This window comes from Tiliqua scincoides, chromosome 2 (assembly GCF_035046505.1).
Source record: "Tiliqua scincoides isolate rTilSci1 chromosome 2, rTilSci1.hap2, whole genome shotgun sequence".
NCBI lineage: Eukaryota > Metazoa > Chordata > Lepidosauria > Squamata > Scincidae > Tiliqua > Tiliqua scincoides.
Genome location: NC_089822.1, coordinates 201,573,810 through 201,593,672, shown reverse-complemented (window position 1 = coordinate 201,593,672; position 19,863 = coordinate 201,573,810). Strand labels below are relative to the sequence as shown.

The 19,863-nt window shown below is 45.8% G+C and overlaps 1 protein-coding gene across 2 annotated transcripts; it reads left to right on the top strand.

The window, feature by feature from the left end:
• The first annotated feature begins 223 nt into the window (after window positions 1-223).
• RGS14 (regulator of G protein signaling 14) lies at window positions 224-18,106 on the top strand. Of its 2 annotated transcripts, XM_066616433.1 has the most exons (15): window positions 224-301; window positions 3,819-3,840; window positions 4,272-4,426; window positions 4,797-4,889; window positions 7,082-7,225; window positions 7,474-7,623; window positions 7,756-7,876; window positions 7,996-8,117; window positions 10,138-10,341; window positions 13,531-13,607; window positions 14,315-14,441; window positions 14,917-14,998; window positions 15,863-15,921; window positions 16,558-16,660; window positions 17,467-18,106. In XM_066616433.1, the coding sequence occupies exons 1-15, from the start codon at window positions 257-259 to the stop codon at window positions 17,772-17,774; spliced, it is 1,812 nt and encodes a 603-aa protein (XP_066472530.1). In that variant the 5' UTR covers window positions 224-256; the 3' UTR covers window positions 17,775-18,106. The 2 variants fall into 2 exon arrangements, with proteins under 2 accessions (XP_066472530.1, XP_066472531.1); XM_066616434.1 differs by lacking the exon at window positions 7,082-7,225.
• Window positions 18,107-19,863: the final 1,757 nt, after the last annotated feature.

Sequence of the window (19,863 nt, the reverse complement as noted above, 5' to 3'; positions counted from 1 at the left end):
TGGGGCCATGCTCTTAGAAAGAGGGAGTCTCTTCCAAACCCCATTTTGAGCTGTGGTTTTGGTTTCCATAGTGACACTTCCTGTGGTAGAGAAAAGAGGTAGTGAGTGCAGCACAGTGAGCGTGGCAGGCAGCTGCACTCTTTCTTTCTCTCCCTGCCGGGGATGCTCTGAGGGCTGTTCCGCAGCCTCAGGGAGGGGCTTCTCTGTGGCAGATGGTCCTGGATTTAAAGGACCACCGGTTATAGCAGTACGAGGCATGCTGGGAAAACCCAAACACCTGGGCATCCAAAATGGCCGAATGGTGAGTGAGTACACTTCAGCTACTGGGGGTGGGGTGGGGGTGGCAGGGCCAGAGGCCACAACCTGCGGGCACTGGAGGACAACGGTCTTTCAGCTTCCTCCCTGTTCTTGGCATTGGAGATCGGGATGGTCGCTTGCCCAGCAAGATTCAAACTTGCTGGTTTTCTCCTTGGCAGGGCCTCTGGGCCAGCTGCATGTTTCTGGGTGCATTTCCCTTTCATGGGGAAAGAGACTACAGAGACAAGGGGGAGCAGACGTGACACTGCTATAGTTGAGAGGAGGATGGAATCCTGGGGGAGAAAGGCTGCAGCTCACTCTCAGTCTGGTTACATTTAACTGGTTGTCTTCATTCTCATGCTTCGTACCTTGTGAGAGAGAGGATAAGCATTTGCAGTGTCTGTGTCTGTGGAGCATCTCAGTGGCTTTTCCCACCCCCCAGCCTGGCAGTGCTCTTGTCACGTTGGGCAAGAGGTTTCTGTGACCTGTGAAATCACAGCGCTTTTCACAGGCTCCAGCTTGTACTGAGCGATCTGTAGACGAACTGGGCTGGCGTGAGAGTTTCTGATATCATGTTGCACAACTAAGCATGACTGGCAGCCACAAAAGGCAAGGCAAAGTAAGGATGTAATCAGATAAGACAGGCAGACAGAACTGTGCGAGTGAGAGAGAGCCTCATGTGGTAAACAAAACCAAGACGTTGTAGGAGATTAGATTTGGGGTGAGTGGCCAATTTGATTTGGGAAACCTTGTTGTAGAACAGCAAGGCTTTGCAGCTATCTATAGATTATTGCCAGCCAACCCCAGCAGCACAGTTAGTTGCTTGGAAAGTGGTTGTATTGGTTGCATCCTTTAGTTGTTCTGTATAGAAAGGAGATGAGATAATAAGGTAATAACAATAATTCCTGTGTGAGATCAGCTTGCACGAACCAGTGGTGATATCTCTGCGATTTCCTTCATGGGCTGGTTTCCTTTGACTGCGGACATAAGGATGTATGACCAGGATGGTACAGTGGTTCGGGGGTTGGACTCAGACTGGAAAGAGCCAGGTTCAATCTCCACTTGGCCATGAAGCCTATTGGGTGACCTTGACCATAAAGCTTACTGGGTGAAGCTTACTTGGGCTAGTCACTATCTCTCAGTCTCAACTACCTCACCGGGTTGTTGTGTGGATAAAGGAAGTGCTATAAACATGTGAAAATAAATACAGTAGAACCTCCAAAGTTGACCACCTCTCTATAATGACCACCTCCTTAAGTTGATCTAATTTTCACAGTATGAACAGACACTGCATATACACTATGGGAGACCAACCTCTCTATATTGACCACCTCCGTCAGTTGTAACTTGACCACTTCAGCCATTGCACAGAGTATTAATTTACCCTCCGTAAGTTGCTCACTGAATGCGATACTGTGGGCCTGTGTTTTGTCTGGTTTGTCCCATTTTGGAAAAGCAAGAAGCCACACGACAATCCTTCCCCTACGCCTGCTAATGCATGTGCGAAAGGGTTTTTATAGGTGGGCACACTGCACATAGCCGACAGACCTGCACCGGCTGCCGATTGTACCTGGACATGTACCAAGTTGTGAGGGACATGAGGTTGCTTGTGCATAGTGAAGCCACTGTCCTTTCACTTTGGTTCCCATCACCAGTGCATTACTTTACACTTATATTGAAACACAACTGCCATTTTGCTGCCTATTTTCCTGGTTTGGAGAGATCCTTCTGGAGCACTTCACAATCCCTTCTGAAAAGTTTAGTGTCATCCACAAACTTGTTCACCTCCCTGCTTATCCCTGTTTCCAGGTCATTTATGAAGATGTTGAAAAGCACCAGTCCCAGGACAGATCCTTGAGGCACTCCACTTTCCACCTCTCTCCACGTTTTTTGTCAATTGCCCATTGACACCCACTCTCTGCTTCCTGGTCCTCAACCAGTTCCCACTCCATGAGAGGACCTGTCCTCTTATTCCCTGACAGTGGAGTTTTCTCAACAGCCTTTAGTGAGGGACTGTATCAAACACCTTCTGGCATTTGGTGAATCTGAGGAGACCCAGTGGAGGCCAGGCAGCCTAAGTAAAAAAAGTGTGTTTTTTTAGCTGTTTCGGCTATGTAACATGCTACATGCTATGGGCTGGCAAGGGATAGCATTGGTCTACCTGTCTGCTATGAAACCAAGTATTTTTTTTTAACTTACAATTTTTTTTAAGCTTATGAATTTTCAGGGGTTTTTTTAAACACTGATTGTGGATTGTTTATTCTCTGTCTCTTGATATAGATATAGATGATATAAATAGTAAGCATCACAAGAGGATCAATTCTCATTGATATTTGCAATAAAACTTGTAAAAAATCCAGTCTAAATAATAACTTGGCCTTGCAATTGTTGTCCTAGGAGCTAAACATGATAATATTTAAATACCTTTTTTCCGTATGTTGACTACCTCCCTATGTTGACCAATTCCTCCAGTCCCTTGGGTGGTCAACTTAAAGAGGTTCTACTATAAATAAATAAATATACGGAAAACTGTCCCATAATGCCAATCATACTAGAAATGTCAGATAGATACCCCAGAGACTGTGTGTCCACGAGTTTTCCCTACAAGTCACATTAGACCAGATTCAAACTGTTTGGGTAGAGCCAGCTATGGGTTTTAGTACAGGAATAACTATTTATGCTCCAATTTGGGGAGTTATTTCTCACTTGGCATTAGAAGGATCAAACTACAGACATATCCCATCATGCTGCTTCCATTAACCCTTTTCTGGGCTGTGTGATCTGAAAAAACCTAGACAGATTCTAGAATTAGAATCCTGAATATGCCATGGTGGTGACTTGACTAAACGACACACACCACCACCATTATCACACCACCAGCAGGCAATTTGTTTGACTAGGTTGTGGCACCCTAGCAAGACTGGCCTCTGTGCCATATCTGAATTGTGGGGCATTGGTTATTGGGTACAGTCCTTTAGCACTACCATTATGCAAAGACTAATTTTGAGCCAAACAGCACAATCCTATGCATGTCTACTCAGACATAAGTTCTGTTGTGTCCAAGGGAGCTTACTTCCAGGAAAATGTGTATAGGATTGCAGCCCTAGGTACCATTGACACGGATTAATTCCTCCTGAGGGGCCTAGGAACATTTGCTGAGCAAAGTCTGTGGCAATGACTCTATTTTTCCAAATGCATCAGTGCTTTCTTACCCACCTTTCATTGTCTGCCGGAGATTCTGACTACAGCAGACCTCCATAACAGTATGTGAGGATGAGCCATAATAATATGATCATAATAGGATGAGGATGAGCATAATAGGATGAGCCATGGGGCTGGCATTGTTCTGAGGCTGAGATCTTTATGAATGGATATGGTTGTCCTGCACTTGTACCTGCATAGTTAAATGTCCTATGAAGGTATCTGACACTGAGCACTGACTGTCTCTGTCTTGGATACTGCTTCTGCTGGGTTCTCTCCATCTCAAAGAAGCTTTTGACGCTCTCATCCTTCTCTTGCAGGGCCTGGCTGTGTCAGATGGAGGTAAGCAGAGCTACTGTCTTGGGTGTGGTGTTGGAAACCTGGTGTCAAAGGCCTGATAATGATAGCAGGCTTGACTGGCTAACAGGAGACGTGGAGTAGAATAGAGGCAGACCCAATAAGACCTGACTCAGACTCCACAGTATCTTGAGTTGGCACTCTGGACTACATAAAACTGCTTTCAGCTATCCTGCTACTAGATGATGAAAAAAGTTTTCCCAATACAGGAACTATTATAATATAACTATTATGATAGTTGGGGGGGAACACAGCACACAGGTTGGCCCATTCCAACCCCAGGGCTTGCCAGTATGATCTGCTACACAATGAGTACCCAGAGTGTTGGGTGGTGGCAAGATGGGCAGACTCTGATATTTAGCATTACTCCAGCAAATGGAACTGTGAAGGAACTGAAATATCTCTCTGTTCCACAGAGTTAAACAGCTCTGGAGGTCGGGGCAGTAATAATAGTGTGAACAGCCTGCCAATCAGCCCAAATGCTACTCAGTCAGTGGGGCAAACTGTAGCCCGCTGGGCTGAGTCCTTCGAGACACTACTGCAGGACCGACTTGGTGTTGCCTACTTCACTGTGAGTTTCATAACATGCTTTCATTTGTCTTCACCTCCTACATATAATTCACCTTGTATTGCACTTTTCTTTCACCCCTCTACATTGCCCTGCCCCCTGTTGGTTTCTTGGCTATAACTTTGGATAGAATAGAAATATTTCAATACAGGTTGTTCCACTGTATTCTGCATGAAAATATGCACTGAATGATAGATAACATGATGGTATTATTTGAAAATACCAAGATTATAAGAACTTTGACCAGTAGTGGTGTCCCTCCTGTGTACATTACCCCCCTGCACCGCCTTGCGATGCCATTGAACTATATACTGTACTAGAAGAGTTCTGCAAAACAGGTGAATAACCTTCATCCCAATTTTCCTCTTTCCAGGAGTTCCTGAAGAAGGAGTTTAGTGCTGAGAATGTATATTTCTGGCAAGCATGTGAACGGTTCCAGAAGATCCCAGCTAGTAGCACACAACAGGTAAGAGGCAGGGATGGGCAAGTCAAGTGTGGCTTGACTTGAGTCGAGTCACAAGTCTCTGCACCCCACAACTCAAAAACGAGTCCTAACAGGGGGACTTTCCGAGTCGCCCAGAACGTTTTGGTGACTCAAAAAGACTTGAGTCATGTATCTTTTCCTTTAAAAAATCAGCTGCAACTCCATCAAAAGAAAAGGAGCTGCTGCCAGGGTGTTTGTGTGTGTGTGTGTGTGTGTGTGTGTGTGTGTGTCTTAGAGTTCTCTTTAAACACTCCTCTGCTGTTCTATCCCATCGGTAAACAAGGTGGGAGGGGGTGGAATGGACTGCATGAGAGCCGGGACAGAAGTGGCAAGAGGGAGGAGGGCAGCAGATGGTGGGCTTACAAGTAGAACCAGTACTTTGCAACTCTACTCAGAAATAGTCCCATTTGAATAGTGCAGTCATTCAGTGAGGTTTCCTCCTCCCAAGTAACAATGAAGCCATGAGGAGCCATGCGGTTGGAAAGCATGATCGCTATGAACCACCTCCCCCAGCTTCCCTGCCTCCTTTCTCCTCCTCCCTGGTTCTCTAGCCAATTCTAAGGCAACAACCTCCTTGGGCTGCCCTATCTCATCCAAAGAAAAAAATCAGACCACCCATCCTTTGTCCAATGACCATTGGTTCCTTCAGAGATGGACAAGAGAGCCTGCTCCCGGCTCCCTCCCCCCACTCAATGCAAAAGCAAAACATTAACCCTCTGCTGCTTCCTGGCTGGAACTTCCCTGCTGCTCACTGGGTCTGAATGAGGTCTTTCATGCCGCAGAAAAAGTAGGCAAAACGCACCCAGACACAGACTTGAATCTGCATGTGTGGGACCGAGTGCTGAGTCAGTGGCCTCAGATTCGAGTCAATTCCCGAGTCATTGACACAGATGATGAGTCTGCACAAGTCATCAAAAAACACGTTTTTGTGACTCAGACTCAAGTTACTTGACTCGAGTTCCCATTCCAGGTAAGAGGATTGTCCAGGGCAGACGAAGCAGGAAAAATTCAAATTCTGCACAAAATGAACTCATATTTTACACTCAGAAAATAATCAGACTGCCCAATCCTACCTGACTGCCCCTGTGCTGATGCAGCCATGCCAGTGGCTGGATGAAGCCACATTCTTCATCCCATGAGTTATTTTCAGACCCTGGAGGTCTCTTCTGCGTAAAGAAACATTTATTCCCTTGCCTGGGGGTAATCCCCTGCCACCTGCACGGATCTACTTGTATCTACACTAGTTACTTTGCTTGAAAGGGGGATAGGATATTGGCAGTGCTGCTGCCACTACTGCCCCCTTCCTGGACTTGATCCACCTCCTCCCCACCCTATCTCATCCCCGTTCCACACTACTCTCCTGGTTCTGCCTTTTCTCTGCTCCTGCCACCATCAAACTTACCTATGTGACTCTGGTGATAGTCCTCCTGTGCTGCTGCTGTTTGTGGCAGTGTTCCTAAAATGGCTGTTGGTGGCACTCACATTTTATGACAGCAGAAATATGTTCCACTGTTGTAAACCCCTCCAGGCACCGGCTCAGTGTTTGATAGGATTGAATCATAAGTTTGATAAGCTTGCATCTCATTTTGTCCTGAATGGTGATTCAAACTTTTTAACACTGTAGGCGATTGAAACCTCTTCTCCTGATGACTGGAAATCTAAGTATGCCTCTCACTTTGAGGATTTTTCAAAGCATTGTCTGTACACTTTCAAACCTATATGCATAATTACAAGGGTTAGAAACAGATTTTTTTTTTTAAAGGGAGAGACTCTCCTTCTGCTGAGTAGGGCCGTAGTTCTATGGCAGAGCACAAGCTATACATACAGAAGGTTCCAAGTTCAATCCCTAGTATGTCCAGGTAGGGTAGGGAAAGACCTCTGTATGAAATGTTGTAGCCACTGCCAGTCATGGTCAACAACACTGGGCTAAATGGATCAGTGGTCTGACTCAGTGTAAGGCAACTTCCTACATTCCTGCATTTAACAATTTCATACTTTTACTGCACTTGCTCAGAATCATTACATACATATAACCTCATAAGATGAATACAGGGACCCAGATTCCAGTCTGTAATATCCTACTCTTAGAGCATAGAGCAGATCAGGGCTGACACAGATAGCATTAGGTACACAAGCTAATACCATGATCCTCTCTTTGCATACTTTCTCCATAGCTGGCCCAGGAGGCCAGGAGAATCTATGATGATTTCCTGTCCAGTTGTTCGGTAAGCCCAGTCAACATTGACCGACAGGCCTGGATTGGTGAGGAGATGTTGGCCACTCCCACCCCTGACATGTTTCATGTCCAACAACTCCAGGTGAGAAAAGTTATTTCAGCTAAGCCAAGGGTGTGTGAAAGAGAAAGGACATAGCAGAGATGGGGAGCCTGGAACACCATCTGTTACTCTAGCCACTCATTTGGAACACTGTTGCTCAGACAGAGCAGCTAATCTCCATTGCTCACTTGTGGTTGAAGTTGTCTGAGATGCTGATGTCCAAGTACTGTGGAGTTGTCAGCTGCAGAAATAGTGATGGTACTTGACTAACCCAATGCTTCTTGCTTCAGATCTTCAACCTGATGAAGTTTGACAGCTATGCACGCTTTGTTAAATCGCCACTCTATCAGGCATGTGCAAGGGCCGAAAGCCAAGGACAGCCCTTGCCAGAGTTAAGGCCCCACTCTCGGAGTGGCAGCCCTCCATCTGACCATGACAAGGTACAAGGCCTCCTCTTCTAGTTTGGGAAGTGATGCGATGTTAGCAAAACATAAGAGGTGTCCATTTCCCTCTTCCCCCCCAACCAGATCTAGCATGTGTTGTGCTGATATGCTCTCTGACCTTTTCCCTAGAGAACAAAACTCAAGGCAGGAAAGTCATTGCCACTAGGTGTGGAGGCTGCTGGCAACTTGGCTGGTAGGAGTCCTCGGAGATCCTTTCGGAAAGGAGATAGGAGGGAACGTCCCTGGGGAGGTAAGTCTAAAGCTGAATGTGAAAATAGATCAACTGATCTTGAGAAGGGGTAATAATTGCTCTATGGCTGAGGCTCATATATTCTCTGAGAACCTGACATAGTTTGCTGTCTGTCTTAGAGGAGAGAAATGGCAGTGAAGGGCCATCCATGTGGCGTGAATCCCAAGGCTCTCTGAATTCCTCTGCTAGTCTGGACTTGGGCTTCCTCTCATCTTGCGCAACCAGCAGCTCCCAGACAGAGGTGCGTGCTTCTGGAACTTACTCAGCCTAGAGACTTGGGGCTATTGCAGTGAAAATTGTGCTGCTGCATACTCCCTCCCCCCTGTTTTTGGTCACGCTTCCTTCATCGCAGTGTGGATGCTTGGCTGTTGCTTAATGCTATGCCACGACTGTCTCACCATGGGTCCTATCCGCCCCCCACACAATCTATTATGGGCTATGACTGTGCAGTGTGGAGGAGTTCTCTACAACGTGAAATTCTGTGACTGCTACAGATTGCATATTGGGTATGAGCTACCAATGCAGCTACAGTATTTTTGCTGCTGCAATCTCTGCACCCTCCAGTGGACACCCACTCCTGAAATTGTTGAAAAGACCATTGCTTACAGCCCTAGAAAGCCCCAGCTGGTGGAGAGGCACTCCTCCCTCCTGAACACAGTGGTTAATGAAAAGAAAGCTGAGAGTGAAATTAACTCAGTGGAGAGTATTTCTGGGACAGAGATCCCAGAGGAATTGAATGTGTGTATGTGGGAGTTAAGAGTTGAGAACTCTTATTGCCATAGGGTGCCAGCTAGCTCTGTATAGTGGAGATGTTACTGTCACAGCCTTTCCCAGTGAAACCTCCTTCTTGGGAGCAAAGGAATTGCTCCTTTGTGCGTGTGCCTGTTTCTGAAGGCTGCGTGTGGGCACAAAAAGTACCTGGGGGGAGGAATTAATCCCTCTTTTGATTTGATAAACATTTAAAATGCATTCCAGAAGGCTGGGTGTGTTAGTCTCCAACACTGGCATGTGTGTCAATGAGCACTGTGCTCATATCATCAGCCCAGGGAAGAATATATTCTTTCCTGGCTGTCCACAGAGAATGGAAGCTCTTGGAGATGCAAGCAAGGGACACGGTCTCTTAACTGCTAAGGGAACCTACAAGCCTTTGAACTATTATACTCATTGCACGGAATAAGGTGGTAGAATTCTAAGCTGTTTCACTTCCTCAAATTGCAGGTGGAAGGGAGGAGGCATACATTCCTGATCTTGTCTGATCTTGGAAGCTAAGCAGGGTCAGGCCTGGTTAGTACTTGGATGGGAGACCGCCTGGGAATACCGGGTGCTGTAGGCTTATACCATAGTCTTTCGAGACTGAAGGTTGCCAACCATTAAAAAAAAAATATTCCTGCATGTGGTAATATCAGGGAGATTCTGGAATTCAGGTTCAGCCAATGAAATTGATTAGCAGTAGGTTCACAACTGACAAAAAATGTATTTTTTTCCACACAACACATAAGGAATTTAGGAAATTTGTTGCCATGTGATATAGTGGTGACCACTGATTTAAGTAGTTTCAAAAAAAAGAGGTTTAGACAGATTCATGCAGGACAGGTCTATCAGGAGCTGGCAGTCAGGATAACTAAAATGAAGCCTCCAGGTTCAGAGGCAGGTTGCTATTGAATACATTACTTGTTGCTCCGGGATAATAGTGAGGAAGACCTCTTGCCTTTATGTCTTGCTTATTGGCTTCTCAGAAGCCATCCTGTGATTGGGTGATCACAGGATGCTGATCACAGGGTTACATGGACCCTGGTCTGATCCTGTCAAGAGTTTATGTTTTTATGACAGGGCTATGCTAAACTGTTTCCCCTAATTTATTCATTTGTTACATGGAGAGATTTTTTTCTTAAGAAGGGGTACATTTAAAAAGGGGGGAAACACTACATGCTGTCTTATATGGTATGATCCAGAATTTTACTATCATATTCTGCATAATGTGTAGAACAGCTTTGAAAATACAGATCTGTCATTTGCACATGACATTTTTCCTGTGCCGGTATGGGGGGGAGAAGACATACCCCATACATGTGAAAATCACATGAATGCCTGTTATGTCATGGGAAGGTAAAGAACCCAACAGATGTTATGTATTGGTGGTCTGCCGGCCTTAGGAAGTCCTCTGGTAGGAACTCTGAACTTTGAGCTTAGCAGCCAGCCAAAGATGGAAGCTTAAGGTATCCACAAGTGATGGTGCAAGCATGAAATTCTCTTTCCTCCAGAGCCACAGAAAGAGCCTAACTGGCTCAGAAACTGAGAATCAGAATCAGCCTGTCAAGTACTGCTGTGTTTACCTGCCTGATGGAACTGCCTCCCTGGCCCCTGTGCGTTCTGGCCTCTCCATCCAGGACATGTTAGCTGGGATCTGCCAACGTCGTGGCCTTCACTTGCCCGATGTCAAGATCTACCTTGTGGGGAATGAAAAGGTAGGCCCAACATACAGAAAAAAACAGAAGAATTACATTACAGGGGATTTAAGAAAGGAGTGTGCCATCTCTCTGGGTCCTCTTTCTAGGCAAAATTTTGGCTGGAATATCTGTGGTTCTCAAAGTGCAGAATTGTAATGCAATCAGTTGGTATAGCCCAGTCATTGCTATAACAACAGTTTGAGCTGCAAGTTCATTGACAAGTTCTTGGTTGGTTTCACCACAGCCACAAAGGCCCAACATAAGAACATAAGAACAGCCCCACTGGATCAGGCCATAGGCCCATCTAGTCCAGCTTCCTGTATCTCACAGCGGCCCACCAAATGCCCAGGGAGCACACCAGATAACAAGAGACCTCATCCTGGTGCCCTCCCTTGCATCTGGCATTCTGACATAACCCATTTCTAATATCAGGAGGTTGCGCATACACATCATGGCTTGTAACCCGTAATGGATTTTTCCTCCAGAAACTTGTCCAATCCCCTTTTAAAGGCGTCCAGGCTAGACGCCATCACCACATTCTGTGGCAAGGAGTTCCACAGACCAACCACATGCTGAGTAAAGAAATATTTTCTTTTGTCTGTTCTAACTCTCCCAACACTCAATTTTAGTGGATGTCCCCTGGTTCTGGTGTTATGTGAGAGTGTAAAGAGCATCTCCCTATCCACTCTGTCCATCCCCTGCATAATTTTGTATGTCTCAATCATGTGTCGTCCCCCCAGGCGTCTCTTTTCTAGGCTGAAGAGGCCCAAACGCCGTAGCCTTTCCTCATAAGGAAGATGCCCCAGCCCCATAATCATCTTAGTCACTCTCTTTTGCACCTTTTCCATTTCCACTATGCCTTTTTTGAGATGCGGCGACCCCCTACTGGCATAGCTGTGCCATTGGGATGTGTGCTGCATCTTACAGTTGGGTGGCACTCAAGGAGGCCTCCTCAAGGTAAGGGAATGTTTGTTCCCTTACCTTGGAGCTGCATTGCCCTTATGTCGGTGCTGGAAAGTGGGTTAGGACTGCATCCAAAGTCACTTTAGATAAGCCAATATTTTCTCAGACTCACTCCCCATGTGCAATATAGGGATAACATTTGCCTACCTTACAGGGTTGTGGTAAGGGTTATTATTAGTCCCCAAAGCAAAAGAGTTATAAAGGAGTAAGGGCCCAATCCAGATCCCTGTGCGCCAGGCAGCTCAGGACTGGGCTTCCTGTAGCTATTTGCTAGCAGCCTATATACTGTGCTTTCTTACTCCTATATTGACAGCAGCAAAAAATGTACCCCCCAAAATGTCAAAACCAAAGTGAAACATCTTTGTATTGGAACCAACTACAGTTCATGAGTCTCCACTATTGTGCGAACAAGTCCTGCGCAATTGTTCCTGCCCATGTTGGACCTCACCATGGGGAAATGGCTCCTAGGCTGCTGAGGTAATGGAAGAAGGAGCCTGTTGTTTCTCAGCCTGTGAAGGAATTCAGGGTCTCATTGCTCTACTAGAAAGAACTCTATGCAGTGGCGTAGTGGTACATCTTGAAGTGTATGAGCTTGTCATGACCCTGATATACCCATAGCCACGCTCCAGCATGAACAAAAGGCAAATTTCTCAACTTGTCACCTGCTGAGCCTGATGTTTCTTTCTGGTTAAGATCCTTTGAAAAACATTTCAAAGGTAGTATTTGAGTCCTTCTACTAATGACATCTCAGCTACTGTTATAAGAGAAGTCCTGGAGCTCCACTCGGCTTACCTCCTACTACCCTTCCCCACTATCCTACTGTCTTTATTATGTGAACCACATGTTCAGGAAACCTGAGTTTGAGGAACTGACTAATAATGTCTTAGCACATTTTCACATGACACTGACAATCCTTCTGGGCTTCTCTCATGTTATTTGGATGCATGTGTGAGCATTACTGTAGAAAGAACTTACAAGAAAGCTATTTTTAAATCAAATGTACATTTTTCAAAATGTAGGTTCTGTATTCCCATTACACCAGCAGGAGAAGCTGCTGATGATCCTGGTATCATGAAAAAGCTCTTCCATGTTTATGGAACAGTCTGTGACCTTCAAGCACCTAATTTAATTCCACCGAGTTGACAGAGAGCTCAAAATCAAATGCAGTTGGTTTCAGGAGTAATATTTCTTTGGCTTGGAGTTGGGCTACTGAGCACTTTCAGTTTCTTTGGGATTCAAATGCTTTTATCATAGTTTCTCTTTGCAAAAGTGCTAGAAATACTTTAACTACTGTAGATATCCCTAGATATGCACTCTGATTGTTTATCAGTCTTTCCAAGGCATATTTGCATCAGGCAAATATTTTCTGCTTATATTGGATGACCAGACTTGCATATAATCATAGGACATACCAAAAAGACTAGCATCAAAAAACATCCTGATCAAAATATTTTCTGGGTGGCAAATCTTTTACAATACAATAATTACGGTAATAATGTTTATATACTTTACTTATATACACATTATCTCAGGTGGTGAACTGAATTTACCTAGGAGTAATGGCCATTCAACATATGTGATTACTTATAAGATTGCACTGTCGCTAATCCATACAACCCTGTAAATTGCATCAGTATTATAATTATCTTCCTGCATAAAGGAAGAGTTGAGGCTGAAACATAGTGAGTTTGTGATGAGGCAAGATTATCTGATTGAGCCTTCCTGGTTCACATCTCTCTCCAGATATAAATAGTTGCCATTACCACCTATCAACAAATCAAGAATATTCTTCCAAAGTATCAAAGATAAGTATGTCAAGCAGAAATAAAAACAAAGCATTGTCCAGGGAAGAGTATCCTGGAAGGGAATCAGGCAATGTTGAGGCATCATGGGGAGTCCTGGAAGGTTTTGAAGTTGCAACAGTGTGTGTGTCACAAGGCTATGAAAAATATCTTGGGAATATACACAGTTATGCTGAGAAGTAATTCATACCCACCCAGTCATAAGAATGTGACAAACACAGGGTAACATACAAAAACTCCCTTAATTCATCTATTGTACCCTTGGTCTCATTAGCTTGGTCTCATGATGCTAACAAATGTATATACGTGGCTTTACCCTGCAGCTTTACAATAACTTCATATATCACAATGTAAATATGTGCATTTATGCATACTATCATATAGCAAAAGGTCTACTTACTGCTTACTTCATATGTCTGCCTTTTCTTGTCTTTTCTCCCAGAAGCCATTGGCACTGAACCAGGACAGCTTAGTTCTAATGGACCAGGAAGTGAAGCTGGAGACCAGAGTCAGCTTTGAGTGAGTGTGATCTCTGTATATCCCTCCTACCCTGTATTGGCCATTTTGTGCTGCAACCACATGCTCTCTTGGGAGCATGTGTGGTCTGACTTTATGATTGATTGTGTTGTTGGTTGAGTTAAAGCTGGTGTGAGTATCCCATATTCCAGCATAGAGAGGTGGTCAGACAGGACCTGAATGAACAGGAGGTTGCAGGCAAACCATAAGTGGGACCACTGTTTATGCTGGCTTGGATGTACAGTATTGTTTTCCAGTCTTGTCGACACCGCAACGTCTCTTACTTTGAGCCAGTATGAACACAGGACAGCAATCACAGAACAGACTCTGCCTCTTAGACCTCAAACTACAAGGAAGAGTAAATGTCCCTTTACTTATTTGTACCTCATGGGACTAAGCATTAATATTTCATTACAGAGGCCTGGATAGGTTATCTTCTCCCTGTTTCATTTTGTGCCCATTTTCCTATGATTTGCTGAAAGGCAGTATTGGAGACTGCCATCCCAGCTTCTTTCCCATGCTGCTTTCCTATGCATTCAGCTTCTGTGATCTTGCATATTGGAATCTGAAATTAGGATTTGCTGGCATATGCCAGCAGAAAGAAATGGGGCACCTTACCATCCTTCATTTGGAGTGGATTAATGGGGTTGCATAATTTCTGCAAGGTTACAATGCCATAATCGTTATTATGGTCTTTCTTCTCCTTACAGGCTGGAAATCACACCCATCAATAAGACAGTACGCATTTTGGCAAAATCCACTAAGCACTTGCAGGAGGCATTACAGCCCATCTTGGAGAAGTATGGCTTGGATGTCACACGGGTGCTACTACGGCGGGTGAGAGTGGTCTTAGAGAAATGAAATGCGATATGTAAAATGAGTTTGGGAGTCCAAGCTTTTCCTAAGTGGGATCTGTAAAGGTGAACCTGCTGATTAATCAAAGTCTAAAGTTGTCCCTGTTGCATTCAGCATGTCTTGTTCAATATTTGGGAAAATGTTCATCAAGGGAAAATGTTCATCAAGGAGCAGGACAGGAGAGACTCTTATCCAGACTAAAGTCTCTGATATTGTTCTCTTCTGGTTGGACATGTTACTGGCAGGTCCCACAGATCCCCAAGATCTCACAGCCTACAAATTATTTTTGTTTGTGTATGGACTGCAGTATGTGGACATTTCTGTTTGGTCACTTGCTGAGAAGCTTCATGTCTTACCACCGTATACTGTATATAGTCCGGTCCTGCTCTGCTCAAAATGATGTGGAGCCCATCCAGCCTGGTCTTTCTCTTCTTCTAACTCTGCTGTCCTGCTGCAGCCTGGTGAACAACATGCTGTGAATCTGGAGGAGAAAGTTAGCACTGTGGCTACTCAGAAGCTTGTCCTGGAGTCAGATGAAGGTATGTGAAACTCAGTGAAGCACACAGTGGTTCATCTAGAACAGTGGTTCCCAACCTCAGTAGTCTATGGACTATTGAGACAAAAATTAGAATTGTTGTGGACCACATGCAATGCCCACCACCACCCTTGCACTCAAAAATACAATTAAATTTGGTAGTCCTTTGGGGACTACCAAAATGCTGGAAGTGCTAGCTGCAGCTGAGAGTGGTCTATTCTCCTCTCTTTCTAGTGGTCCATGGGGAAGCATCTCCTGAGCAAGCACACTTCAGTGCTAGCTGTGGCTATTGGAAGCCTGATTTTTGCCCTCTCTGGTAGTCTGTGGGAGAGTGTTCACTTGGTGAAATGTTGGAAGTGATAGAAGGTGATCATTTTTTCTGAGACCTTGCAGACCACTTCTCACTTGCAGACCACTTGTGGTCCACAGACCACATCTTGGGAAGTATGGATCTTGAATCTTGGCCTTTTGGCCCTGCTGATTTCCTGTGGACAGCTAATGGATTGGCAGGGGTTCCTTCCTGGTCCCTATCTGGGGAATGACTGCTATGTGGATCCCAGTGAGAGGAAGGGCCAATGTACATGACTGTCTGAATTCCCATGCCTCTAATTCAGCCCCATCTATCTAACCAATTCAAGAAGAGTTAGACCATATTTCCCCAACATCAGTCTGTGCATTTCCAGCCTCTTTCATGCTGACTCCTTTTAAGACGTCCTGCTCTGTTCTCTACTCATTCTTCCTTTACTGCTTCCATGGTCCCAGCCTTTAGCCTTCCAGCCCTGTTTCCACTGTTGCCAGAGCTCCAGACAAGGTCTTATTCAGTGCTCCCCTGCCTCACCGGGATCTAACAGCCATGTGTTTATTGCAGAGGTGAAACCTGTGGATGTCGGTCATGTTGTAGCAGGCCCTTCTTGTGAGCAGAGTGAGGTGAGCCTTGATCACAGATGTAGTCTGCTACTAAGACAGTACTATTATAGGCTGCAGTTGGGTACAACATGACTGAATGTTCCTGCTTATAAAGATACGCCTTTCAAAAGCCTGATTTCCATCAAGAGAGCTCTGGGTCAGCCTTCTCCCTGATGATGCTAGTTTTGTACATGCAGATTTTTTTTTTCCAGTTGTGCAAGCTTTATACTTGCAGTCTGAAGTGGCGAAGTCCAGGACCAGCTTATTCATTTATTATGTATTTATCTAAAAGTTGTTCTAGCTCTTCAGCCAACAAGGCACCTAACACTAAAAAAATGGAAAATGATTACAACAGAAAACATTGGTGTTGGGAGTATGGTTTGCTTGTTTCTTTCTTCCTCCTTTTCCAAGGGCAGTTGGTATTTCTATGGCTACTGTTGGGGGGGGGGGCATAATCCAAGCCTAGAGGAGCACCATGACGATGGGGATGGGGATGGGGATGGTGATGGTGGGATCTTCACATCCCTTTTTTTTCAGTTATATCACCTCATATGCAACTTGGGTATATTGACCTGTGTAGTGGTGCTTCACTGGCTCACAACATTGACCACTGGCTAGTTCTTTCCTTAATCATGCCCTCTTCCATTATGATTCCAGGATGATAGCTCTGTAGGGACAGAATCTGAGGCTGAGTCACTCCCAGAGATGTCTACCAAGCCTTCTAAGAGTAACCACAACCGGCGTACATATGATCTGGAAGGTATATTATTATTGACACTACATTACTTGAGGTCCATCAAGATAAAAGGGAATCAAAGGGGTGAAGTTTACTAACTAGGTAATCTGTGTGGAGGATAGAGACAGAGATCTGTGGAAGTGGAGACAATGAACCTGTTCAGTGTGGCCCAGCTGTCCCAAGAAACTAAACAGAACCATGTTAATCAGCATGCATTTTTTCATGTTAATTCCTGTATGCATTTTTTAACGGCAGTATGATGTTTAGAATTACTGGACGTGATCCACCTGGTGCTTTTGATTTCAAAGGCAGAGAATTAAGATTGGGAATAGTTGGGATAGGAGAGGGATGGCAGTAAAGCTAAGATAAAGATAAGGTGATTCAAAGCTATGCTGAAAATGGGTCACTGGTAACATTGGGTATATTCCCAGCATTCACATCTTCCAAGTGTAGAATTTAGAAGTGGACTTGGCATCCTCAGAATCTGCCTTTTTTTGGGGGAAAAGTGCAGTCTTTTTTACTACAAAGACAGACAAGCAAGGTCATAGCTGAGGTGAGGTTTGATTTTGGAAACTTCTCAACTCACACCTTAACTGCTGCATTACACCAGGTCTCTGGTTTGAAGTGGGACTTAAAGGGAGAAAAAATGGTGAAGACTGGTGTAGGCTTGGCCATGACAATTAAATTGGTGCAAAATTGACACACATTTGTTGTATAGATATGCCATATCTGTACAGAAAGTAGTCCAGAACATTAATGTTCATTTGGAGGGTGATATTGTAGTTTTTAGATTAAGTTGTCAGATCTAAATGAATTACTTCTTGCCCCAGGACTTGTGGAACTGCTAAACCGGGCACAGAACTGCCGGGTCGATGACCAGCGTGGGCTACTGTCCAAAGAGGATCTGGTACTGCCTGAATTCCTTCAGTTGCGTGAACAAGTTGCTGTCTCCTGTAAGGTCCCTTCCTCATCCAGTCCTCCCCAAAAGAAGGGCTTATCTGAAACCCTCCATTGTGAAGCAGTCAGTGTTTCTCCATGTCAGTCCCAGGTGCAATCTGAGCCCCAGATGGCTGCTTCAGTGCTGCAGACAGGATGCTCATCATCGACAGATGTCGCTGGAAAGACTTCAGCCATGTGATCTACTCCATGAGCCCCCCCCCACTCCAGCTCACCCAAGATGTCTAGTCAAACCAATATTTTTTTGCAGTGAGACCATGTTCTCCCTGTTGAATATCTGGTGTGGTATTATACTCTGTCTCATAGAAGCTTTCCCTGACTGAGGAATATGGTTGAGGCCCTAGTAGGGCTCACACTCATCTTTAGGAACCCCCAAACTGTCTTCCAAGAGTGGAAATGTGTACTCCTAGTGTCCCGGCTGAGCCTCATCCCTTGGAACCGCCCATGCTGGCTGGGCAAGGAAAAGCCAGTCTTGCTCCCCTTGCTGTACCAGACTGTCATATGGTGTTGCTTCGTACTGTGTAAAGCAACTGCCCCAGCTGCTCCAGCAGAAACTGCACCTCTGTTGCTAGTTGTGATATGGTGCCTGTATATAGTTTGTATTTTTCAGTCACTTTGTAAAGCACTTTGGAATGTAAGATACACTGCAGAGCCAATCTTGAGTCACTGTGTATTTGTGCATGTGCGTTTCCAGGTGGTGGTGATGGGGGGAATGGGTGAACACACGCTCTTGAGGCAGAGGGTTTCTGTCTGCATGCGTAGTCAACTGCAGGAACTGTGAGGAAGGACTGTCTGGGAATCTACTTTTCCTCTTGGTCCAATGTCCCTGGAGTCCTGCCACATCCCTTGTGTGGGGCATGGCGACCTAGACCCTTGGGGCAACCAGGAAGGCCTATTGTGGGACTGGAGAGAGGTGACTAGTGGGGGGGGGGGGTGTGAAAGAGGAAGAAAGGGATGTTTTATTTCTTCAGGATCCCAGTCGATTTTCAGTGGCCTTGGATGGGGGTGTGCCTCCTTATTCGTGTCAGTAGGTGTGTCCATCAAATGTAGCAGGGTTTGATGAGCATTGCTATATAGGTGCACACCTACACGTCTCCCTTACAGTTGGATTGAGTGTGTATTTGTGGCAGAAACTGAACCCCCCCCTTCTGCGTCATTGAACTGGATTCCCTCCCCAAAGCGGAGTTTCTCTTGGATGTTAGTAACCAAAAAAGGTTCTGCAGACCTGAGACCACCCGCTGGGCTGGGAGGCTCCAGTCGTGAGTTTGCCGCACTCGCACCTATGGGCGGCGCTGGGGGGCCTCCCAGGCAGGCTCTGCTCTGCTCTGCTGCGCTGGATTCGCCGCGCAAAGAAGGGACCAGACAAGCGATGCGCGTCTGCGGAAACGCGGCGGGGTTGGGGAGCTCCCGACTGCACCCACCCGCTTTCCCAGCTCCCAGAGCTGCCTGCTGAGCTCGGCAGAGGAGGCACCCGCTTCCCCATTGGCTGCCCCTGGCCGCAAGCGCCGGCCCCTCACTATCTGAATGAGAGTGGGGAGGGGAGAAGCCCAGAGCAGGCTGCGAGCCCCGGCGGTAGGAGCCTCCGCGACGGCCAGGTAAGCGAGGAAGAGCAGGGTCTCCTGGAGGGCAGGGCAGGGCAGGGCAGGGCAGGGAGGAAGGGGGAGGGTCATCCTGCCTGGAATAGGGAGCCTCTCTCTCCCCTGAGACTACCAGGCTCATCCGCAGCATTACTAGGGGGCGCTGTGCTTGTAAGGCGCAGGTGGCCCTCCCTCCCTCTTCACCTGTCCCCCATTCCCTCCGTTCAGCACTAGGGGATGCTGTGGCACAGAGATCTTGGAGACTGTATCCAGTTGGGGGCCGCTTTGATGTTGGAGTCAACCTGGATCTCAGTGTTCTAGCTTTATGCTCCCTGCTTTGCGGTGCGGTTGAGCGAACACCATTCCCAAGGTTACAGCATGACCTGCTCCTCTCTGTGGGGAGGTCAAAAACCCGCTTTGATGTTGCTTTGCAACTGACCTTGTTGGGCATTAGAGACAATCTTAAAGTCTGGTGACGTTCCACCTTTGAGGATCTGATCTCCCTAGTTCTATGAGCTTTGCTGCGATTCTTGTGACACCTGAGTCCTGATCCAGAAGAAATGGCAGTCAGAGGAGAGATGGTTGGAGTCATTTAAGAACTTAAGAACATAAGAATTCTGTAGATAATCCCCAGATCCACACAAATGAAAATTGGGGGATCCACCTCAAGTGCCCAGTTTGTGCCAGGAAAGA

Bases quoted from the DNA above. Each gene is read 5' to 3' on its own strand.
- RGS14 (XM_066616433.1), top strand. From the start codon at position 257: ATGCTGGGAAAACCCAAACACCTGGGCATCCAAAATGGCCGAATG. The intron at 4,890-7,081 runs GTAAGAGGCAGG...CTTTCTCCATAG, and splicing joins CAGCTAGTAGCACACAACAG to CTGGCCCAGGAGGCCAGGAG. The intron at 7,226-7,473 runs GTGAGAAAAGTT...TTCTTGCTTCAG, and splicing joins TTCATGTCCAACAACTCCAG to ATCTTCAACCTGATGAAGTT.